This window comes from Bufo bufo, chromosome 4 (genome assembly GCF_905171765.1).
Source record: "Bufo bufo chromosome 4, aBufBuf1.1, whole genome shotgun sequence".
Taxonomy (NCBI): domain Eukaryota; kingdom Metazoa; phylum Chordata; class Amphibia; order Anura; family Bufonidae; genus Bufo; species Bufo bufo.
Window position 1 is genome coordinate 476,395,152 of NC_053392.1, and position 26,522 is coordinate 476,421,673.

The 26,522-nt window shown below is 42.1% G+C and overlaps 1 protein-coding gene across 1 annotated transcript in view; it reads right to left on the reverse strand.

Annotated features, from left to right (window-relative positions):
- Window positions 1-26,522, reverse strand: part of GRM1 (glutamate metabotropic receptor 1) — a 537,794-nt gene that overhangs the window by 78,707 nt on the left and 432,565 nt on the right. The window contains exons 4-6 of the mRNA XM_040430147.1: window positions 23,623-23,869; window positions 18,683-18,851; window positions 11,079-11,205 (exon numbers count right to left, since the gene is read on the reverse strand). Coding sequence (XP_040286081.1) covers window positions 11,079-11,205; window positions 18,683-18,851; window positions 23,623-23,869 — 543 coding nt within the window. The remainder of the gene's footprint in view (window positions 1-11,078; window positions 11,206-18,682; window positions 18,852-23,622; window positions 23,870-26,522) is intronic.

The window sequence follows — 26,522 nt, forward strand, 5'->3', positions numbered from 1 at the left end:
GCATACCACCTATGCAAAGCACGACGTTGTTGTGCGGTTCTGAACCTGGTCAGCCTGGGAGAACTGAGTCACATCGTGGAGGAATCCTTCTACGTCATAAATTAAGAAATCGAATTCTCACTGTCTCCTCACCAATTGGAGATAGAAACATGGTCACCAATAATGGGAAGAACATTCTGTCTGCGCTGCATCAGGGAGAGCTGACCAATGCACCCTGCATGGTGCACATCTTTAATCTGAGATGCAGCTGTTAAAAATGTTCAGGAAACTGCGAATGCACTTTAGCCACCCTGCAAAATGCATCCTCCTTGCCCTGCAGAATGTTGTTCCCCTACATTGCCTCAAATGCAACTTTTCCACACGTTGGAACTCCACGCCGCACACGTTGGACCGACTGTATGAGCAGAGGAAACCCGTGACCGATTTCTTGATGATGGAGATGGATAGAACTACTCCCCGGTGTAACTTTGATGTTTGACAGTGGTAGCTCATCTGTGACACCTACTGTTTACTCAAGACCTATAAGGAGGCCACTTTATTTGTCAGTCACCAGGGACTACAGGATGAATGATGTCATTCCACTCCTTCACGTCCTGCAGAGAATGCTCATAAATCTGAATAGCAAGGGGATAGAAGACGTGGCACCTACATCTCACGGCCTCCTGAGTGTGGAGGCTGAACTGGCACAGTAGAAGGATGAGGTCGAGAAGGAGGATAAAAACGCCAGGAATACTATACAAAACTAGGTGGTTTTTCTCCCCAAGTGACAGGAAAAGACCAGCAGGAGGAGCATGATGAGCTGAGGGCGTTGATGAAGACCAGGCGGATGACCGTGACATACCATGGCAGTATGCAGTGGTGATCGAGGCAGGGAGTCCCTCCAAGTCGCTTGCGCAAATGGGCAGATGCATGTTGAGTTGTTTGCGTAGTAACAGCTGCATTATTACCATTCGGCAGAGGGATGACTACTGGCTCTCTGCAATGTTAGACCCTCAGTACTGATCCAAAATGAGGGCCTTTTTTACACCTTCTGAGAGGGCTGAAAAACTCAATTACTATCAAGACATACTTTGTATTTGACCTTGACGCGGTGAGTGGCTTATTACGCTTTGGCCAAAATGTACACCAATGTCTCATCCAGCATGGAGGCAGGGCAGAGGGCTGGATGTAGTGTGCGATCACATTTGCATTTTCCGTTTGTATATGTATTTCGCCATAGTGATATGCACCTACATACGGGTTGTGCTAACTCAACCACCCACATACTTTGTATTTGGTTAGTTGCTGCCTACACGTGCCATCGCCCATCCTCATAAAGGTCTAATTGGGGGGAACCTCTGTGCTCACGCTCCACTGCCATGACTGCTGGAGGGGTCATTTTTGAGTCTCTGATGAGTACTTTTCTTCACCCGCCTACTGAAGAAACCACCCAGCAGCAGCAGGATATGGAGCAGAACCGGAACCAGCAGGTGGTTGCATACTTTGACTGCCCCCTGTCACCCGAGATCCAAGATCCCCTGGACTACTGGACAGCCATTAGTGGCCACAACTGGCCAAGTTTGTCCTGGGCAAGCTTTTCTGTCCAGTTAGTAGTGTGGCATCAGAGCGGGTGTTTAGTATGGTGGATGGCATAGTTACCCCAAAGAGAACTCGCATTTCAACACAAAATGTTGAGAGATTAACCTTTATAAAGATGAATCAAGTGTGCCTGAGGATTAGACCATTCTGGCAATAATAATCTGATCGTAGTGTGCTGCCACACCGAAACATTGTGACAAAAGGCCCATTAATTCTGGCCATGTGTTGCTGCCACTATTCTGTGGCTGCCACCTGCCTGATGCCACACACCTGCTGCCTCTACTACCATTTGCCCCTACTGATCTGCCACAATCTTGTCCTGTTACTACCACTGCTGTTGCCCCATCCCTCCCCACTCTGTTTCGGGGCCACTATTGTAACTCTTCAAGTTGTTTCCACCCTAACCAGTCTGTTATGGGGCCACCATTGTGGCTCTTCATGCTGTTGCCACCTCACCAGTATGTTACGGGGCCACTAGTCTCCATGTTTGGCCATGTTGACATCACTGTTTATTTTTCTGTTCTTCTGATCCATCTGAAGAACGGAAAAATAAAAAACAAAATGGATCCTGTCGTTTGAGTGTCCATAAGGCCTCTATCACATGGTCAGCATTTTGCATCAGGATTTGATCATGATTTGGAAGCCAAAAGCAGGAGTGGGTCCAAAACACATTTTTTTCTGTTTTGGAACCCACTCCTTTTTTGCCTTACAAATACTGATTAAATGCTGACCAAATACTGACCTTGTTAGGGAGGATGCTCAAAATACAGGATCTGCTTTTATTTTGCTGTTCTTCTGACAGATCAGAAGAAGGGAAAAATAAACAGTGACGTCAACACAACCGCTACTTGAATCTTGTGCCACTGCACGGTTTAGTCCATGCCAATAAATTAGACCTGAGACTAACATTAAGCTGTAAGACTCAATTCAGTTATGTGGTCAGTTATTTCCATCATTTTTTGTGAACCAAATTAAGGAGCCAAGCCTACTCTCGGATTAGGTATCGTGAATAGATCTACACCTGTTCTGTGGGTTTGAGCCGCACCTGCTTTTGGCTGACAATAAATGATGAGAATAACTGACCAAATAACTAAAGTATTAACTGGGCCTAATAGTGACGCACATTCTACAGCTAACTGAAGTTTTTTTTATGTGTTTGGACTGCCACAACATGCATTAAAGGAACATTTTTTTGTGTCCACTACTTTATTGGTTCTGCCTCCTTTTCTTTATTTTGTGCCACGAAAGAGTCATTTGGACTGCAGCGGTACGCATTGCTTTTTTGCTTTACTGAAGGATGCTGTATGTTTTCTTTTGTTTTAGAAAAAAGGCATTAGCTAGGAATGTTGGTGGCCTACAAGATGATGGGCATGCAATGTCAGACTGGGGTACCTAGGGCCCACCAGTAATGTTCATTTTGGGGGCCCTTGCAGTGACTTTGAGAGGGCATGTCCCTGGGGAAAGAGGATAATGGCTGGCCTGATTCTGTGCCTAGATATCATCTCAGCCACTGGATGCATTTGTAATAACAAACTGTGTAGTCTGCGAAATAATCTACCAAGTTTTCATATGAACACAGGCTGTTTGAGAGGCTGTACGCTGTCTATCTACTGTATATGTAGTGCAGTTTGTCTACTGTATCCTGTGCCACTTGTATAGGGGGTGGGGGGCTAGGGGCCTACTTTGCTCATGTGCCCACCGGGGGATTCACCTGTTCCCTTGTAGGCCAGTCAGAGCCTGTGCGCATGTCCATATATGTGACCTACCTGTCATTCTGACGCACAATAACTTTTTCGCTACCAGAAAGGATTAACTATGCATGTTGGTGTAATGCACACTGACGTACATTGAGATACTGTCCTTAAAGTTTAACTGTAGGCCAGAATAGGCCTGATTTAATTTGCTTTGTGACAAAATAATTCGTAACGAAGCCAATTTCTTAGCGAAATTCGGCAAAGCATTCATATCGAATTTTTGAAAACCTTGCTCATCTCTAATTACCACCAACCCTTTTTCCGCTGCTACAGCAAAATTTTTGCTTTAGAGGGTCCAGGCAACTGTCTGTTGGCCATAAAGTACAGTAGCTGTATCGGTAATGTAACAGATTAACTGCAAATGTGTCAGCAGTTCAACAAGATTCAAATGGCAATATATTATACCGCCCTTTAATACTGCAGCACAGTAATTCTTTATATCAACTAAAAGATAACGGGGATTGTGTCAGCAGTTGAACAAGACGCACAGGGCAATATATTAGACCGCCGTTTAACACTGCGGCACAGTAATTCTATATATAAAATAAGAGAATGAGTCGGCAGTTAAGCAGGATGCAGATGGAGATATATTAGACCGCCTTTTAAAATTTTGGCACAGTAATTCTATATATACAGTAAAATAAGAGATTAACTATGAATGTGCCCACGGTTAAATAAAAAAGATGCAGACTGCTATATATTACACTGCACTTTAATACTGAGGTACAGTAGTTCTATGCATAAATTAAAAGATTAACTGAGATTGTGGCAGCAGGTGAACAAGATGCACATGGTGATTACACTCAACCTGCACTGTCCTTGCAGTCTCCCTATGCTCTCCCTACAGTGTCTAAAAACTCTCCCTACGATCTCCCTACACTATTCCTGCACTCTCTCTCTATCGAATATTCTCCAATTAAAAGCTTTCTGCACCACTGTCCCTAGCATATTTCACGTCCTTCCCTATGCTCTCTATGATCTTCAAGGTCGGGCGTATCTAGATTCCGCTCGAGGACGAGGTGAATGAAGACAAAAGCGGGAAGGGGGGCGCACAATAGGGTAGTACGTTCAATGCAAATGCAAGGAAATTAAAAGGCAACCCTATTGTAGACTTGTGTGATTTAGACCTTTTTACCATGCGCTACATGCGCTACCTTGAAATAAAGAAGAATTGTATCTGATCATCAAGACCGTCTCTACCAGTGATTTCACACCTGAACAGAATTCTCTCTTCTACAAGTATCCTTTGGGGGACTGTGCATCCGATCCCAAAGAAATTCCTTCTGCGGCTGCAGTCCTGGTAAAAAGGTCTAAATCACACAAGTCTACAATAGATTTGCCTTTTAATTTCCTTGCATTTGCATTGAACGTACTACCCTATTGTACATGCGCTACCTTCAAATAAAGAAGAATTGTATCTGATCATCAAGACCGTCTCTACCAGTGATTTCGCGCATGAACAGAATTCTCTCTTCTATGCTCTCTATGATAGGCTTTTTATAGGGCTGTGAAGTCACAGGGAATGGCTATCTGCATATTGGCTAGCTGCATGGCATTATGGGTCATATCGCGTTACCAAGCTTATTACTTTCACTTTGTAACATGTGCAGCAGCCATTTTAGAAAAAAATCCAATTAGTTATCATGAAGCACGAAGAAATTCGGCCTTGTGGCGAATCAAAATTTTCCTGAACTTTGGATCGAATTCCACTTCAGAAGCTTCAATTCGCTTAACACTAGTCATTTCAATAAATTGCCTGCCATGTAGTTCGTTCTGACCTAACTGTTAGGCGGTGTTGGGAGCAGTGGTTAAGTGAGAGCATGCACACATGATGAAATGCAACTATATGATCTAGACAGAACCCAGTAGAGAGGATCGTTTTATCTAGTGACAAGCATGAGCAGTTCCTCCAGTTTTGTTGTCCACCAGCCAGACACAAGTGACACCTTCAATACACACACCTGTCTATGCCTGGGCCATTTTCTGGCGCTTAGCAGAAGGAAGTTTGGTGTCACTGCACCAATTACCTGCTATTGAAAGCCAGCCCCCGTCGCCTTTGTTTGGAGTGAATTACAAACTTGGACTGTCATGGACAGGACCTGAATTCAGGGTCTGTTTGGGATCCAACAACAGGCTTGAGAATGGAGGCCTCATAGTGAGCTGTTCTATCTTGCCTTTGCTTTGGAGTGACACTTTGACATAACTACGGTGTGATGATCTGGGGAGCTATGGCATATGACAGTCAGTCACCACTAGTGGTTATAAGAAGGACACTAACAGATCATGAATACTGCATGTGCAGGATATCCTGCGGCCACCTGTGCTGCCTGTCATGACAGGGCTTCCAACTGACATTTGTGAGCAGGATAATGCTTGCTCACACACAGTAAGGGTTCCCCAGAATGTTTCCATCAGATTGCAACACTTCCTTGGTCTTCCCAGTCACCAGATTTATCGCCAATTGAGAATTTATTGGATGCCAGCTTTGGCAACCTATGAGTGTGCAGGATTTACAGGCCCAGCTGCAACATCTATGGCAAATGTGCTATTAGATACCATATAGAACTTGTATGTCTCCATGCCCAACAGTATATCATCTTGTATCCGGGCTAGAGGAGGCCTAACAGGGTAAGGCTACTTTCACACTAGCGTTTCTATTTTCCGGTATTGAGATCCGTCATAGGGTCTCAATACCGGAAAAAAAAAGCTTCAGTTTTGTCCCCTGTTGGGTTTCGCTCTGGTAGACAATATTAGCGGATTCACAGTAAAAAAGTCACTAGTATAGGTATCTGTATCTGTAATCTTGCGCTGCAGGTTTTCAATGCGATGTGGGAAGATCACAGAAGCAAGTAAATCAAGAAAGTGGAAAACCGCGCTGCTTGATACACCTCCTTCCTTCTTGGTTTGGGTTACAAAAGGCACGGGGAAAGATCTGCAAGGGGTATACCCAAGGATCCCTCCTCTCTCCAACACTCCTGTGGGTAATTAAAGGTCGCAACAATAGTGAAGCCCAGACTTCCACCGTCACGTGCAAAGATTTATTGTACTTACAACAGTATCTCTGATAAAACAATGGTATGCACACTTCCGTATCGCTCGACCCGGGTTTCGCTGTCACGCTTCGTCAGGAGCGAACATCTTAGCATCAGCAACCAATCTTAAATACCATTAAAAGGCACACCCTTTCCCTGTATCACCACTCAAGGTCACACCTCCTTTTTTACAATATAAAAACACAATTCAAAAATACATCAAAATTTATCATAAAAGAAGTGTATAAATAATTTCAATAAAAGTCAACAGATTCACAGTATCAAAATACATAAAACAACTAAAACCATCTTTCTAGTACTCGCTCCTAATAGATCTAAAACAGCCTCTTTCAATACCTTTCCAGGACCTGGGAGGGAAGGAGTTCTTCCTAACTGGGATAGGATGAGAGATGGATTGAAGGTCTGACAAAGTAGTCCAGCCCTGACTAGTCAAGTCATGTGACAGAATGAATGAAGTGATTGAGTAGAGCCGCTGTGACCAGCTAGAAGGGGCCGGCCTAAGATAGAAGTGTGGAAGGATATTGTACCTCTCCACTTCTCTTACCTGTGACCAGGTAGGACCTGTGATGGGAGGAGTTCTTCCTAACTGGGATAGGATGAGAGGTGGATTGAAGGTCTGACTAGTCGAGTCTTGTGATAGAATGAATGAGGTGATTGAGCAGAGCCGCTGTGACCAGCTAGAAGGGGCCGGCCTATAGAAGTGTGGAAAGGTATTGAAAGAGGCGGTTTTAGATCTATTAGGAGCGAGTACTAGAAAGATGGTTTTAGTTGTTTTATGTATTTTGATACTGTGAATCTGTTGACTTTTATTGAAATTATTTATACACTTCTTTTATGATAAATTTTGATGTATTTTTGAATTGTGTTTTTATATTGTAACAAAGGAGGTGTGACCTTGAGTGGTGATACAGGGAAAGGGTGTGCCTTTTAATGGTGTTTAAGATTGGTTTCTGATGCTAAGATGTTCGCTCCTGATGAAGCGTGACAGCGAAACCCGGGTCGGGTGATACCAAAGTGTGCATACCATTGTTTTATGTGTTTTATCAGAGATACTGTTGTAAGTACAATAAATCTTTGCACGTGATGGTGGAAGTCTGGGCTTCCCTATTGTTGCGACCTTTAATTACCCACAGGAGTGTTGGAGAGAGGAGGGATCCTTGGGTATACCCCTTGCAGATCTTTTCCCGTGCCTTTTGTAACCCGTACCAAGAAGGAAGGAGGTGTATCAAGCAGCGCGGTTTTCCACTTTCTTGAGTATTAGCGGATGCAGTATAGAGGCAACAACAAGTTCTTTGGATCAAACAGTTGCGTTTTATTCACAGTTTAGGCAAGTGACAAAACAAGCAGTCATAATCAAACAAAAAAATCACCTCGCGGTGTTGGTGGTAATTCACACCATGCGGAAATTCTGCCTCAAAGAGTCCTTGAGCATAGCAGCAACAGCCTGTTTTCACGCCAAACAGGTAGCAAGCCTTCATCCAGACACAAGGCTCCCAGTTCCCAACACAGAGACCTGGCTTCTGAGCCCAGCTGCCTATTTAAGGACAGCCAGGTGCTGCCAAAACCCAGACCAGCACTTAAAATCCAGCCCGTTATTTGACCTCACCTGGCTGGAAACCAGCCCAGCAGCACATGCTGGGAGAAAAATACCTGTTTTCCCAGACAAAATCTCTCACTGTGTCACACCCCATTGATTGTCAATGGAGACAAAACGTAACTGAACAGAATGGAATGCTACAAAATGCATTCCGCTCCGTTCTCATACCTGCATGCTGCGGTTTGCTTTCCATCCTGGGAAGCGGAGCAAAACGGATCCTTCATGACCACTATGCAAGTCAATGGGGACAAATCCGTTTTCTCTGACACAATCTGACACAATAGACAACGGATCCGTCCACCATTGACTTTCAATGAAGTTCATGACGGACCTGTCTTGGCTATGTTAAAGATAATACAACCAGATCCGTTCATAACAGATGCAGATGGTTGTATTATCAGTAACGGAAGCATTTTTGCTGAACCCTGCCAGATCCAGCAAAAATGTTAGTGTGAAAGTAGCCTAATAGAGCCTCCTTTCAATTGTGCAGCTTTCCTCAATACAGTATCCTTTCACTCTAATGTTATAATAACTTACATATATCATCATCACATTCACAGATAGAAAATTTAATTTAGATTCCAACAACTAGGCTTTTTTTTGTCAATGAGTTTATATAGAAGGAACCGGGGTTCAGCAGTTAGCATTCAAAAATTATTCTGTGAGGTTGACGCTCTATGACAACAATGGCCAGTTATACTGGGTCTACCAGTGATCCTATAGAAAACTCCAAAACATTGTTGGTTGGATTGAGCTAAATATACAGGGAGTGCAGAATTATTAGGCAAGTTGTATTTTTGAGGATTAATTTTATTATTGAACAACAACCATGTTCTCAATGAACCCAAAAAACTCATTAATATCAAAGCTGAATATTTTTGGAAGTAGTTTTTAGTTTGTTTTTAGTTTTAGCTATTTTAGGGGGATATCTGTGTGTGCAGGTGACTATTACTGTGCATAATTATTAGGCAACTTAACAAAAAACAAATATATACCCATTTCAATTATTTATTTTTACCAGTGAAACCAATATAACATCTCAACATTCACAAATATACATTTCTGACATTCAAAAACAAAACAAAAACAAATCAGTGACCAATATAGCCACCTTTCTTTGCAAGGACACTCAAAAGCCTGCCATCCATGGATTCTGTCAGTGTTTTGATCTGTTCACCATCAACATTGCGTGCAGCAGCAACCACAGCCTCCCAGACACTGTTCAGAGAGGTGTACTGTTTTCCCTCCTTGTAAATCTCACATTTGATGATGGACCACAGGTTCTCAATGGGGTTCAGATCAGGTGAACAAGGAGGCCATGTCATTAGATTTTCTTCTTTTATACCCTTTCTTGCCAGCCACGCTGTGGAGTACTTGGACGCGTGTGATGGAGCATTGTCCTGCATGAAAATCATGTTTTTCTTGAAGGATGCAGACTTCTTCCTGTACCACTGCTTGAAGAAGGTGTCTTCCAGAAACTGGCAGTAGGACTGGGAGTTGAGCTTGACTCCATCCTCAACCCGAAAAGGCCCCACAAGCTCATCTTTGATGATGCCAGCCCAAACCAGTACTCCACCTCCACCTTGCTGGCGTCTGAGTCGGACTGGAGCTCTCTGCCCTTTACCAATCCAGCCACGGGCCCATCCATCTGGCCCATCAAGACTCACTCTCATTTCATCAGTCCATAAAACCTTAGAAAAATCAGTCTTGAGATATTTCTTGGCCCAGTCTTGACGTTTCAGCTTGTGTGTCTTGTTCAGTGGTGGTCGTCTTTCAGCCTTTCTTACCTTGGCCATGTCTCTGAGTATTGCACACCTTGTGCTTTTGGGCACTCCAGTGATGTTGCAGCTCTGAAATATGGCCAAACTGGTGGCAAGTGGCATCTTGGCAGCTGCACGCTTGACTTTTCTCAGTTCATGGGCAGTTATTTTGCGCCTTGGTTTTTCCACACGCTTCTTGCGACCCTGTTGACTATTTTGAATGAAACGCTTGATTGTTCGATGATCACGCTTCAGAAACTTTGCAATTTTAAGAGTGCTGCATCCCTCTGCAAGATATCTCACTATTTCTGACTTTTCTGAGCCTGTCAAGTCCTTCTTTTGACCCATTTTGCCAAAGGAAAGGAAGTTGCCTAATAATTATGCACACCTAATATAGGGTGTTGATGTCATTAGACCACACCCCTTCTCATTACAGAGATGCACATCACCTAATATGCTTAATTGGTAGTAGGCTTTCGAGCCTATACAGCTTGGAGTAAGACAACATGCATAAAGAAGATGATGTGGTCAAAATACTCATTTGCCTAATAATTCTGCACGCAGTGTATAAAATAAATACAGCTCTGCTAAATTATTAATGAGCTTGATGAAATAATCGGCATGTCTATTTTTGAGTACCAGTTTACAGTCTCTCTATATATAGTCTATCCTATTCAATAGCTGTAAAGCTTTCGTAGGTACATTTCATTACTTGTACTGTATTTCACAGATAATGAGTTCTAGTCTGTACAGTAATCCTTCAGGTTACAATATTACTAATGTACGTTAGAGAGGCACTACTAGACAGCCAGATAGTGCATCCACTTCAGTAAAACAGTTGTTTGACCAATGAAATGCACATGCTGATTGGTTGTTTCTTCCAGCCAATCACATTGGCCACAGGTCAGCATTGTCTGAGACATTGTATGTGGTTTCTAGGTACAATGGCTCAAGAAAGACAGTTGCATGTTGAATTTATTATAACCTCAGGGTTTAGAACCTGAAGGATGAATGCATTATTTCACAGAGCTGCATTCACAATTCTGCTATTTTTCTCTGTGTATAGTCAGCAAGCTTGTTGCCAGAAACATCCCTAACAGTTAAGCATTTTCTTTACTGTGTAGCTCTATTACTAGAGAAAATATTTATTATTATTAATTTATCCCTACCAAAACCAGTTGTCATATTTTAATACAATTGTAGTAAACTGCAGTAAATAACAATATGTAGAATAACTAATGTCAAAAGTAAAAACGTATTCTTTATGAATACATGATGTCTTTGTATCACAAAAAAAAAATCAGTTCTGAATATGTACTATAAAATGGTGTCTCACCTGTCAGTCCAGGGTTGGGCCACCAGCCCAAATCACAAGCCTTGCATGTAAATTCATCCAGTACAAACTCATTTTCTTTACAAGGGGTACAGATCCAGCAACAGCTTACTTCACCCTTCCTGATCACCTGAACCATATAGAAAGGAAAGCAATATCAGACCAAATAATAACGATAAAAGTCAAATAAATTACTTGACTTTTTTTTTTATTATTGTCAACAGTAAATCAGTATAAGATTTTCCATTACCCAGTCTATGCAAACTGTTTATATAAGCTTATAGTGTTGTCTGCTAAGTATTGTTAAGACCAATAGCCATTAAAGGGGATCTCCATTTGGGCAATCCGTCATGAAAGAAGGGTCCCTTGAAAACAACTGCTTGGACCTCTAGAAATAATATGTACCCTGTGGTAGAACCTGGTAGTAAGTGTTCAATTTTCCTTCAGCACCCCCACAGGAGGAATAAAGCATTACACAGTGCACATCTCACTAGGATGTCTGTGTAAGGTAAGACAGGCCAGGTTATCCAGAGAGAGAGAGAGAGAGAGTTGTTGCTTTTTCTAACTACTGTGCACTCTAGCCAGGAGATCAGGATCCTGAACAGGTGAACCCCTCTATTTATTCTGAATTCCCTAAAAAAAGTACATAACCATTAAAGGGTGAAGTGAATAACAGGCAAGTAATTTTGTGACAGTGGCACCTTTTAAAGGAGTTGGGTATATTAGGCAGCAAGTGAAATTGATCTCAAGGTCGCTCAAATTGATATGAGCGACCTTGGGTCCTGGCATTCATGGATTTGTGGATGTTACTTTGATATGTACTACCTGTATTCAATTTTTTGTACAGTACACCAAATCCACCCATTCAGGGCAATGGAATTCCCAAATGGCAGTAACCTCTTTCAGCAGCTTTGTTCCAAAAATTGTTCACAAATGGTCTGAGGAACATGACAAGGATTTCAAAGAGTTGAATTGGCTTCCAATCCATCTATGTGGCATGCTGAAAGAAATTTTGATTTATAGAGGGCCAACCTCACAAATTAAAGTATTTAGAGGATTTGCTCGTAACCTCTTGGACTTCCCAGAACAACTTCCAAAGTATTGTGAAGTCCATTCCTTAATGGATCAGAGCTGTTTTGAAGGCACAATTAGGCCTTACATGATGATAATGGTTTTAATGTTATGACTGAAAATTGATTTTCTTGACAACACCTTTAATTCTTTTTTCATGTTTTGCCTCACAGAAGTAAATTATTAAAACAAATCAAAATGAATCATGTTATAAATCACAAAGTAAAAAGCCTTTTGATGCAATATTAAAGTATGTTTCAATAACTGTTTTGTATGTTAAACGGGTTATGCTGTGAAAAGTATTACTAAGCAATGAATAGGTCATTTCAAGGTAAGGTTTATTATGTTGTTTAATGTTTTAATCTGGTAGCACCCCCTGCTGTTTCTCCTTCTGGTCCACCTTCTTCCTGCATTCAGAGGTGGATTAACATGCTCAATAGCTTCCCTGCTCCCTACCACTCCCATCAGTGCTGGCGTAATGATCTCCTAGAGAAGCAGGTAAAGTGGCTCAGACACCAATCATTCATCCCTACTTATCAACTCATAGGAGGACTTTACATACTATATTTATCTCTGGGGCTATATGTGAGGGACTATTTTCTATGCAGGCGAGGAAGGGGTTAACTACAGTTATTTGAAATGCATCCTGGGAGATGCAGATGCCTGATGAGCTGCTGCCAACCCACAGAAAGGGAAGATTATGAGTAAAAAAAAAAGATTAAAATTTTCAGGATAATCCCTTTTAAAAAGATTGCTTCTATACTACAATAGTATTCTGGGTGTCATTTATCAAACTGAAATATGCCTAAATTAGGTGTATTTCTGGCGCAGATCGTGGCACAAAGGTCCTTTGCGACGCAATCTGTGACCTTTCCCTGTTCACGCCAGGTCTAAAACACTGGTCGTGACATGGGCGGGGAAGGGGATGGGCAGACAGGCCTGTCTCATTCATCATTTTCCACACCTGTTATAGGCATAGAAAATGGTCTAAATGTCAGACAGCAAGGAAGCTATAGATATAGGGTTTATCAAGACCAGTTTCTAAAACGCCGGTCTTATTAAGTGTCCCCCTCTGTGTCTGTTTTGCATTGCAGGATTAGGGACATATCTTGTCAAAATTTTTGGACTGTAAGAGTGCATTCACACGACTGTATTTTTGATCCACATCCAAACCGATTAATTTATTTCAATGGGTCCGCCAAAAATTCAGACAGAAGACCGTATGCTGTCTGCATCTGTATGTCTGTTCCGGAGTCATGTCCTATTCTTGTCTGTTTTGAGGACAAGAATAGACATTGTTGCAATGGATCCGCAAAAAAAAATGGATGTCACATAGACATCATCTGTATTTTTTGAGGATTCATGTTTTGTGGACCGCAAAATATATATAGTCGTGTGATTGCACCGTTAAAAAGGAATGTATAATTAGAAAATGACCTAATAACTATGCATATAGAAATAGAGAAGAAAGCATGAAAGGTGTCTGGGCCACTTTACCTGCTTCTCTATGAGATCATTACGTCGGCACCAAGGGAAGGGAGCAGGGAAGCTTTGTGACATGGTGCATTATCCTGCTTGAAGTAGCCATCAGAGGATGGATACATGTTCTCATTCTGTTTAAGCCAAATTCGGACTCTACCATTTGAATGTCTCAACAGAAATCGAGACTCATCAGACCAGGCAACATTTTTCCAGTCTTCAACAGTCCAATTTTGGTGAGCTTGTGCAAATTGTAGCCTCTTTTTCCTATTTGTAGTGGAGATGAGTGGTACCTGGTGGGGTCTTCTGCTGTTGTAGCCCATCCGCCTCAAGGTTGTGCGTGTTGTGGCTTCACAAATGCTTTGCTGCATACCTCGGTTGTAACGAGTGGTTATTTCAGTCAACGTTGCTCTTCTATCAGCTTGAATCAGTCGGCCCATTCTCCTCTGACCTCTAGCATCCTACAAGGCATTTTTGCCCACAGGACTGCCGCATACTGGATGTTTTTCCCTTTTCACACCATTCTTTGTAAACCCTAGAAATGGTTGTGCGTGAAAATCCAAGTAACTGAGCAGATTCTGAAATACTCAGACCAGCCCGTCTGGCACCAACAACCATGCCACGCTCAAAATTGCTTAAATCACCTTTCTATCCCATTCTGACATTCAGTTTGGAGTTCAGGAGATTGTCTTGACCAGGACCACCCCCCTAAATGCACTGAAGCAACTGCCATGTGATTGGTTGACTAGATAATTGCATTAATGAGAAATAGAACAGGTGTTCCTAATAATTCTTTAGGTGAGTGTACATTAAAAAAAACTATATTTTTACTGCCTGTGCAGTATATTGCAATAATACATGATTTGAAATGCCCTATTCATTTCATAGTAAGACTTTTCATGGGAACAGCCCCTTTCACAATATCAGTAAACTTAAATATATAGAAAAATCTATCCTTTTATGCATGATCAAATTTTTTTTATTAATGATAAATTATACTCTTATCATACAATTTTTATTAATGATAAATTATACTCTTATCATTGACTGTTTTGTGTATTTATTGTATATTGTGAAATTACCAATATGATCTCTCTGAATTATTACATATAAACAGGCATAACTGTCCTAGACAATGCTATATGCATGAACGCAAGCAATGGTGGTTCTGTGGGGCACTATACTCTCACCAGATGAAAAGGGTTGACCCTACATGTTCACCCTACAGGCGGCTGGTAAGTAATGTTTTCAAAGAATTGTCTGTGTTAATCATAATGTGTGTAGTAAACATGGATAGGTGGTTGATTACTAAATGCTTAATTATTTGAAGTATTTAATTATACAGTTTACCTGGGAATTAAGTAGGCAGATTTATTGGCAATACTTCCAAGAGAAACCTAGCTTCCTGAATGATACATGCTATTCATGTGTTACCTACAACCGCAGAAGCGATAAGCAAACTAGAGAAATTAGCAAACAATCCCACTGTGAGTGTATGAAGTAATTTGTCCTCCAGTGTTCCCAGGTGTTTGGTGGAAGATGAAGCCAGGAGGAAGGAAACAATACCTTTTTATAGAAAATCACTGCACTGTGTGTGTAATGCAGAGGTGTAATGTTAGAACTGATTCTTGCATTCTGTTTATTACATTCTAGCAAATACTCACCCGTTGCACATTCAGTGCATATGCGTAACCACTGCCCAATTCAAACAGGGGAACACAGAAGCTTCGTTCTTGTGATCGGTGGGGTCCAGCAGCTGGAACCCATCCAATCAGACACTTATCCTCTACCCTATGGATAGGGTACAAGTGTTTGCTGTGGGATAATCCTTTTAATCAGTATATATAAATGGAACATTCTACAACTTTATATATTTTGGGGGTCTCTTATCAATGACCGGTGTAAATATATCCCTTGCGCTGATGGCAGATGCTCTTAATTTATGACAATCTGCGAGCCTCATCCTCTGGCACTCTATACGCCTAGATTGAAATCTGCTCCTGTCCATCGCTGGAGGAGATTTCAATTGTCATGTATGCCAGGAAACTGGAGTAAATGAAAGTGACTGTGTCAGAGCCGATGGAAGTGCCTACACCATACATCCAACTTGTCCTTGATGAAGGTGGCATAGAAATGCCAGGGGTGTTCAAAAAGTAACAAAATGTGACTTTTGCGCAAGTTTCTGGCATAGGGGGGTCATAATAAATGTGTTTCATTTCCTTGTCGGTTTTAACAAGATATTTGCTTGCTGTCAGTGAATGAGAAAACTGTTCCATTCAGATACAGTGAACCATACAGACCTTATCCTGCTCTTAGCTAAGATGTGGATTCAATTATATCCAGTCTATGAAATGTGAGCTAAATACATCATCACCAACCAACAAGAATAAACTGAGATTAAACGGGTATATCATCAAAAATAAATCCTTTATTGAATAAATGACACATAAACGAGACATGAGACAACAGATAAAAAATGGCTACATCTGAGGAGACATGTTAACACAAATGAGACATAGGGAGGGGGGGGGGTTTGGAGTATGCAATGTGCAAAAGGCGGTAGAAAGAAGGAGTGCAGTACCTCACTGATTTCTGTATGTATAACTGTAACCACAGATATAAAAATGCTAAAGTGCAAATGCTGAGTAGCAAAACACCATATCAAAAAGTGGTTGCAGATTACACCGCGGCATATGGATGTCTGAAGGTTCCAAATTATGGGACCATATGACAGCCAGCAGAAGGTTCCCTGCCTTCTTGTGGGCGTTTACGGATACGCGATTGGCCATCGCGGCTCTGACGCGTCATATGGGTGGGGCAAGGGGTGCGGCCGGCTAACTGGCCATTGGCCAGCTGCGCTACTTTGCCCGCCCTTAACTTTCCCTCCTCCCAATGTCCTGATTACAATGGGCGTTCCTAGATTAATTTGATAAGTGATACAGGTGTGTAGGGCTCTTTATAAGAAGCGCATTCACAAAGAGAGCCTCACCCCCAGAGGAAGACATCCGCCGAAACGCGCATCGGGGTTACGTGGCTCTCCTGAGGTGTATATCTCCATATTTATGGGTATGTAGATATGCTATATTGTTGTGGACTTTGAGGGATATGTTCATTGGCTCTAGGTGCTCAGCTATACCCACATGGGTTATCCACAGGTGGATGTTCACTGTGCACTTGCACTTTAACCTTCTGCTGGCTGTCATATGGTCCCATAATTTGGAACCATCAGACATCCATATGCCGCGGTGTAATCTGCAACCACTTTTTGATATGGTGTTTTGCTACTCAGCATTTGCACTTTAGCATTTTCATATCTGTGGTTACAGTTATACATACAGAAATCAGTGAGGTACTGCACTCCTTTTTTCTACCGCCTTTTGCACATTGCATACTCCAAACCCCCCCTCCCTAAGTCTCATTTGTGTTAACATGCCTCCTCAGATGTAGCCATTTTTTATCTGTTGTCTCATGTCTCGTTTATGTGTCATTTATTCAATAAAGGATTTATTTTTGATGATATACCCGTTTAATCTCAGTTTATTCTTGTTGGTTGGTGTATTCATGTACACTGAGTGGGTTGTTACTTACTCTTTCCGGGTTTATTTAACATAGTATATTTAATTACTGTTTATGTGTATGTCTATGTTCTGTGTAACCTACTTGTAATAAATACATCATCAGTAGCTGCTACAATGTATCGGTCCAGGCTTTTAGCTCACAGTGCATTGCCTAGCCTGGAGACATTGGGGGAGATTTATTAAGACTGGTCCTTTCTGCAACAGTCTTGATATCCCCTGCACTGTTGGAGGATGCACCACATTTATGACGGGGCACATGCCTAGTCATAAATTAGACGTATCCTCCTGCAGTCCATGTGCCTAAGCACAGAAAATTGGCGTAAAAGAAGATACGTTTGTCAGGGTGGCTGACCACGCCCCTTCCCTGCCCCGGACACGCCCCCTTTTTAAAAAGTGCCATCTGAAACCTTTTAACACCATTTTTCCGGCACAAAGGAGATAATAAATCTCCCCCATTGTATCCACCTCTCACTTTAGAGTAAGAATAAATCTGAGTTTTCAGCCTGTTGATCAAGGGGATGTATTGAGTTTTATTTTTCTTAGTAAAGTATGCAAATCAGCCAAACCAGGGACTTCTGCAAAATGAAGAGCAACTGATCTATAGACAGCTGTTTGGGAGCGGTCTTGCCCATTTTCAGTACTGGATGGCTTCATGTGATGCCTTAGATACAGCTTGGCGGTAGAGATGGTATTGATTCTCATTGAAGAGACCCAACCCCCCATATAGAGACTGGTTTTTCAGGCAATGCTTTATGGGGAAAAAATATGCAAATTAGTTGATATAAGCCAAAGCAGAAACTGCTCCAAAAGGAAGAGTGATCCATCTGTAGACACAATGTAAATAGCAATGTTCTCATTCACTGACAGCAAGCAAATATTTTGAAGATGGAGAAAAAAATCAACATAATATAGTATAATATAGCATTTAAGTATATTGGAAAGTTATTGAACTTTTCATTTATACAGTGATTGTTACGTACATAAACACAGAAACGCCCTGTGCAACCTAATGATTTATGAAATGCATTTACCTTGAATCTATACTGTAGATGTGTATATTTTTTAATAAATACATTTTTTATTAAATGTTTTTATATATATATATATGTGGAAAAAGAAGGATGGATCCAGCTTCCCATAAAAAACTTTTTCTTTATTCTTGTTGCGGTAAAATGACATACATGGACACCACAGTCTACGCGTTTCGGACAAAATAAATCTTAGTCCTTTTTCATGACATGAATAAGGACTAAGATTTATTTTGTCCGAAACGCGTAGACTGTGGTGTCCATGTATGTCATTTTACCGCAACAAGGATAAAGAAAAAGTTTTTTATTGGAAGCTGGATTCATCCTTCTTTTTCCACATTGTTAAGCCGGGTCCGGGCTTTCATCCGTGCCTCCCAATACGTACACAGGTGAGCGCTGCAGTTGCTTCTCTTCTTTATCAATATATATATATATCACAGTAATTGCCTACCTTTATTTGTCCTTTTGAGCAAGGATCACTGCAGACAGATCGCACCATCCCACTTTTATTCATCTGTATCCTATCGTCATCAATATTTAAAATTCCTTCATGCCAAGTTCCTATAAGAACATAATCGTAGCTGTTTGGCTCAATGAATTGAAGATTCATGATATCATATCTAAAGTTGGAAAGAAATTATTTTTTTATTTAGAAATCTTCTCAGCTCATCTTCTCATGATGCCTTATATCCATTTGCTATGTAGCATCTGTTTAAAAATCAATGCACAGACGAATAATCTCTCACAGTTAATACAACCGGACAAGCAAATCAGTGATAAAAGAACATGAGCTCATTGAAATGAATGTCGCATTTATGTCTGAACTTTATTTCTTTTATTTGCTAGCACTGAACCAATTAGGTCCTTATATAGTAAAATCATTTGTGCTATTACATTACTTATCTATTACTTTATTAACTTCACCTCTACAGCTGATAGAACATACATGTTATCTAGTTTGTCAGTAATGGTGAGTGCATGGAATGCATGTACATAAATCCATATTCCGAGGCTAAAATTAATGAGACCCTTTTAACACTCATTTTAGTACCTATATTCTGTTATAATCCATTGTAAATAGGTATTGGAGCAAAACTTTTCTGATTCAGAATATTTTCCTAAAACTCTGTTATTTCCCCATAATATTTATGAATACATTGACAACTAGGTGTTACCAGTCTCCTTGTCAAAGAGAGGTGTCCCTACACAGTGTGGTTGTGTCAGAGAGAGTGTAGGGGCACACTCCAGACTGGTAACACCCAGCTGTCAATTGAATCTTACATTTCTAGGAGGAATGTAAGTGGAACATCACAAGATGCTTCACGACTGTTATATTATGGGGAATAAAATTGTTTACTAAAATGGATTATAGAAAATAGACAAAATATGTTCAATTCTGTGTCAGGAAACGGGGGCTCCAACCACATTATCAAAATGATCAGCACAGGGTTTCGCCCTATTTAGGTATAAAAAAATAAGTATTGTTCAAGTGTTTGCATTCACCTTTAACTAAAATGTTACAATGAGGAGGGCATGGATGAACATAACTAATTTAATGCCCAGGGAGCATCTTATTGATCTCAATGGAAAGTGAAGATGGACAAGTCTACTTAGCAGAAGCCATTGGCTGCTGAACATTTATTTTTTCATTCAATAGAAAGGACAGGTTATCAGAGCGCTAAGTAAGAGAACAGAGCTCTAAGTCCTGGTACACAATATTAACAAACAGTATCAAGACCACAAACAATATAAGTGAAGTTCTACTTTAACTTTTTCACTAACATAATGTAAGGTTGTATAGGTCACTCTCATTACATATGTGGAAAACATGGAGCACATGTAAAAATGGTAGAACTGGTCATTGTATAAAGAATAACTTTCATTTGTAAAACTGTAATACCTCTTTATTGTACAAGAGGTGTATCTAGGTTATCCTTTACGAGGGGGAAAAAACAGCTTGGTGCACCCCATATATGATGCAATCAAGGACATTTTACCCAGCTGACTGAGTTTCAGAGGGGGTCCATCATTGGACTGAAAGAAGCAGGATAATCATTTTGACAAATTACCCACCATCTAGGCCATTCTGACCTAGCTGTCAAGAGGTGTTGGGAGTAGTGGTTAGGTGAGGGCAAACATGCAAACAGGCTCCACATAGCCCATACAGACCACCAATAGAGATCTGCTGACAAGCACAAGCAGCTCCCCGCCTGTAACGGATCTCCTGGCACCCCGACTGGGTACCTCCGTTGATGGATGCTCCTAGTGCTTCCCGAGGGCTCCAAGCACTCCACTTGACACTGTAAGCACTGCCGACCCCATGAACTGCCGCAGCTTGGTTGGGATCCCGCCGTCTTCTACCCACCCTGGACCTACGACAAGGCTTCCAGGTTCCAGTGGGTGAACCTCTCTTCCTTCAGAGAGTGATGCAGGAACAAGCTCTTAAAAGAGCTCAGGGATTATAGCCAGGGGAGCATACAGCGCTATACCATTCCCCAGTGTAGATGCAGTCTTTTCCCCACACACATGAGACGAGGCTCTATGTTGAGGGTAAACAGGAACTCTTTAATGGGGCTACATGTCAGCCTTTTATGCAGGTCTTCAGCAAGGGACACTCCCCCTGGGGACCTTGTGGAAGACTGCGACAATTTACACATTAGCCAATCACATGCATTTACAGTATTGGAACACTCCCAGCAAATGTACACAACCTCCCCTTTGCCTGTGATACAATTACCAAACACAATGGGCTCTGCCTGTGATACAATTACCAAACACAATTGACTCTGCCTGTGATACAATTACCAAACACAATGGGCACTGCCTGTGATACAATTACCAAACACAATGGGCTAACTTAATCACTCACAGGCAGAAAACACACATTTTTCCCCAAAACACAAAAAACACCCCAAAGCCCCACATATCCCCATAAAATATACATCCCTGGATAGCTCTGATCTGGGCGAACAACATATCCAGAAATCACCCAGATCCAAGCAGGGATTCCCGAATTCCATGGAAGTCACATTTGACCGACCGCAAGCATGGCTTTCCTGCCCAAAACAGTTCCACAGATTTAGGCTGTGCGGCCGGTCTACCTTCTCCTTCAAAGTTTTAGTATGTGGGCAATAATCCTGAGGCAAGAAGCTGGCAAACAGGCCCCTTCAAAACCCAGTGGCGAGGTTATTTTTGCCACACCGCCCATTATGTGTCCCGCAATTGACAGCCAGCCACCGTTGCCTTAGTTTGGAGTGGAATAATCAAGAAGAAACCTTGACTGCTACACACTGGCCAAGGCAAAGTCATTTAGGAGCAATAACACTGGCAAAATGTATACAGTCAATGATATGATTAACTGTAAAAGCATGGGATTGGTGTACAAAATTACATGCAAATGTGGAAAGGAATATGTGGGGAAGACAGGGAGAGAACTGAGGAGAAGGATAGGAGAACACGTGAGCGACATCAGAAATGGCAGAGATACGTCGGTGGCACGACACGTGAATACTGAACATGATGGCAGGCCTGATTGTCTCTCCTTTATGGGGATCGAAAAAATCAAGCCAGGAATAAGAAGGGGCGACTTTGATAGAAGGATCCTTCAATGTGAAGCAAAATGGATCTTCTATTTGAAGACAGTTCACCCTTTTGGCCTAAACGAACAACAAAATTACTGCTGCTTTATATGAATAATCCTGACTCCTAGGAGCGGTTTAGTGTTGTAAAATGGCCAGATCTCCCTCCCACTCACAGTAGCTCATCCACAGTGATGGGCATGTGAGATGTAATGGATGATCTGACCAGAATACTGAAGATCTTCTGGGATAGAGTGGAAACATCATCGCTCATAATAAAAATGTGAGATGTGATGGCCTATTCGGTATGAATATGGATCCACTTGCTCCCCTTCCAGATGGAATTCTGATATCGTATGTCCCCCAGGCCTATTTGGTAAAGGCTGTGAAGAGTGGGAGATCGAGTTTGGCAATCCTGCCTAATAAATCTAGTTTGCGATTGTGCATATAGAAAAGAGCAGGCAAATTATCATATGCCTGGGAACTGGCCGTGCGTCTGGAGGTTGCTATGTTACCAGCGACGCCTAGATGCAGGTCTTTACGTCACTTCCGGTCAGCCCGACCCATGTGATTGCAACTTCCGGTCCGGTGGAACGCATGGGAGCGGCGTGCGTTCCATTTGCAGCAACATGCACCACAATGGATACGGACAGGTGAGGTAGGTAATTAGGGGGGGGGGGTACACTAACCGGAAGGTGAGGTATATAAGGATGAGGATAACAACTGTTGAGTGCTCACCCAAATCATTGCTGTTTGTGGTGAGACACTGGCTGCCATGGGACACTTCCCATTGTACAGCATGGATAGGAACAACTGAATATCCTGAGTGAAGACACGAGGCCAAAACCACCTTGATCTTTACTGCCCTTGAATACATGTGTGAAGTCCCCTGATGATGTCTCAAAAGAAAGACAGAAACATGGCATGTAGGGCTTTGTAATTAGGGCCATATAGAACACTAGACCCATACTGAGGGAAAGGTTCGGTGTGGGGTCGCCCCTGTCGGGGCGGGTGCTCCATGTGTGATAGGTAGGCGCTGCTTGTAGCCCCTGACCCCTAATGAGGTAGGAAAGACAGAATAGGGCCTATTAGGAGTTATCTGCAGTGCCAATACGGACGCAAGCACCCTGGTCACACCGGTTCCTGGTACTATTCAAGACCAGGAAATTTCTCCATTGAATGTGGATCCCACAGAATGGGGTAAGATCCACCCTCTTTTCATGCATTTGAAGTGGTATATTGGAGATATTGTTGTTGTCCATCACCTTACAGAAACCATTATTTTAAATGATTTAGTAAATGTTATGTTTTAAAGTAATCCCAGTTTACAAAACGAATCTGATAATTATTTGGGTGTAATCAGATATCGCCACAGATTTATCCAGTGTGGTGATATAATTAATTTTATTATTGCTACACACTGGAACCATATTATCTTTAGTGAATCAAGGTTCTGTTTGGGATCCAATAATGGTTGGTTTTGACGTATGGAGGCCTCATGATGAGCACTTCAATCCTTTGACGCAGGATACCATATGGAACCTGTAAGTCTCCAAATAAACATATCCTATTGATCTAATATTGTAATCACTTACCTATATCATCATTACATTCTCAATGAGTGTATTTAGCATTTTGCCTATGACAGGGGCAATCTGTACTTTATATTTTATTAATGATTTTATACACTGAAGGGCATTATGCTTTATATTAAGTAATAGGTAGAGTTTTCAAAGGAAAAAAATGTATTAAACTCCTACCAATTGTGCTAAAATGTGTCCTCATGCTATGCTGGTATGAACCAAACTCTTACCTTCCTGGGGCATCTCCTTTTTCATCAAACCAAATATCTTCCCCAGAAACACCAACAAATGAACTTTTTATTAGGAATTCAAGCAGTTTGCTTCCATCAATAGGCCTCATTGCATCACACAGACCGACATGACCTGGGCACATGGATTCATGCATGTTATGGAGGCCATGAGCCATTGCATAGATTGCATTGATGACAAATCCCATTTTGCTGTCCTGTACATAGTTTTCTTCTAAGCTTTCATTGCCTGGAAAATATCAAAAATCAAGGATTTGTTTTATGTACAATACATTTTTTGAAAGCACGGAATATATTGCATTTATGAATAATATGGATACTACACATCATTTCCAGTTATTATATATCCAACTGGATTTGACATTTTAGTAGCATACTCGTACAATACTTCCTCAGAGAGTTTCTGCAGATACAAAAGAAAAGATCCATACTTAGTAGGAGGCTTCCATAGTATTACAAATAATTTAATCTGCAAAATAAAATTCCTAAATACAGGAGTCTAGGAGACAGAGTGCACGGCCTGTCTTTATTGCAGCAATTTATGAAGAGCAGGCAGCATGGTTCAAGCAAGGTCTGTGCTGTAATATCTGCAGAAGGAAAGATCTCATATGCAAGAAGCATACCATGAATATATCACACCATATAAGCACTGTTGGGTGGAATTTATCATTTGCGGTGGTTTTGACATCAGTTATAATTCTGTCTTGCTTTGTGAGGTTGCACCAAATTTATGAAATGGCATACAGTAATAATTAGAGATGAGAGAATTTTTTAAAAATTTGATTCGGCCGGTTTGCCGAATTTTCTAAAAAAATTTGTTTTGATCCAAATTTATTAGCGGCAGATCACGTTAAAAAACAGCTATTTCTGGGCTACAGAGAGCCTTTATAGTGGTGTAGAACACTGTGCCTTGCAGTAACATGAATAGGGAGTCTGCTGTGGTAGTGAAATAATACTGTGAGTCAGTATGACATGCAGATGACAGGCGTCGCTCTTAGAATCACTGCACACTTAACTTATTTGGGCAGTCACAGGGCCAAAACTGACCAAATAACTCAAGTATGAACTCAGCCTTACAGGTCGATGTTACAGCCTTACAGGTCATCAGCTGATTCCACATAGATGCCTACAGACCCTGTTCTATTAAACGCTTATACAAGTAGAGCCCCCCGACAGAGTGGAGAGGGTGTCAGCAGTAAGTTTGTGTTGACCTCACTGATTATTTTGCCATTTCTCTGATCTGTCAGAACAATAACCCCCAAAAAACTGACCCTGTCTGTGGAGCATCTGCCTTCACTCGGTCAACATTTGGTCAGTAATCCATCGGTATTACTAATGCCACAAAAAGAAAACAGGAGTGGATCCAAAACAGAGATGACACGGAAATTGAATATTTGCATGTCTTTTGTGTTTTGTACCCACTCCTGATTTTGACTACCAAATCACAAGCAATTCTGATGAGCCCATATAGGCCTTACTGCTGCTATACAGACAGGATCCGTTGTGTGTGTCATTTTTCCTTCCTTCTGACAGATCAGAAGGGTCAAATAAATGATGATGTCAGCCAGGCCGAAAGGAATATAGTAGCCCAGTCATGAAGTGGGGAGGGTCAGAACAGCATGAGAAGTCCACAGAGTGGCCCTATGACATAGTGGTGAGGTGGAAGCAGCATGAGGAGGCCACATAGTGGCACAATGACAGTGTGGAGGTGGGGGCAGCAGCAGCATCAGAAGGAGGCCACAGAGTGGCAAAATGACAGTGTAGAGGTGGCGGCAGCATCAGGAGGCCACAGAGTGGCAAGGTGACATAGTGTGCGGAGGTGGCAGCAGCATCAGGAGGCCACAAAGTGGCAAGGTTACATAGTGTGGAGGTGGCAGCAGCATCAGGTGGTGGGTGAAAGAAGGAGCACTTGGCATCAGATGTGTGGCATCAGGCGGGTGGCAGCATCAGAATAGTAGCTGAGGCAGGTAGCCAGAAAAAAACGGTCTCTTTATTTAAAGTGTTGGTGTGGCACCATGGATGATCTAGTCTGATGCATCAGGAATTGGTGGGTGGAAATCCTGGCTGATCCACGACTGATTCATCTTGACAAAGGTTAGTCTCTCCACATTTTGGGTGGACAGGCGAGTTCTTCTTAAGGGAAACTATGGCCCCTGCCACACTAAACACCTGCTCTGAGGCCAAACTACTGGCCAGGCAGGACAGCTTTTCCAGGGCAAACCAGTTTGGCTGCGCGGCAGTTCAGTGGATCTTCAATGTGGGGTATCAGGGTGCTGTCCAAGTATGCAACCACCTGCTGTTTCAGGTCCTTCTTTATGTCTAGCTGCTGGTGAGTAGTTTCTTCACTATGCGGGTGAAGAAAGCTGCTCATCAGCGACTCTAGACTCAGGCTGCTGCTGATGGAGCTGGTACTGCTCCTGCCACCCCATCACTCCCCAGCAGCCATGGCAGTGGAACGTAAGCGCAGAGTGCACCCCGGTCAGACCTGCGAGAGGATGGACGATGGTGCAGATAGGCAGCGACCAACTGACTACATAGGATGTCTCTATAGTAGTTCAGTTGTTCCTTCCTCTCAGCGGGGGTAAAAAACGCCCCCATTTTGGACCGGTAGCGAGGGTACAAGGTAGAGAGCCAGAAGTCATCCCTCTGCCGAATGGTGACAATTCGGCTGTCACTACGCAAACAAGTGAGCATGCATCGGGCCATTTGTGCAAGTGACTCGGAGGGACTCCCTGCCTCCATCTCGACTGCATACTGCCACGGTGTGTCTGGGTCCTCTGCCTCCTCTTCCTCATCGCCCTGTAGCTCCTCTCCTGTAACCTGTGTAGAAAAACCACCCACTTCGCTATACATTGCTTGTGCTCCAATGTCCTCCTCCTCCA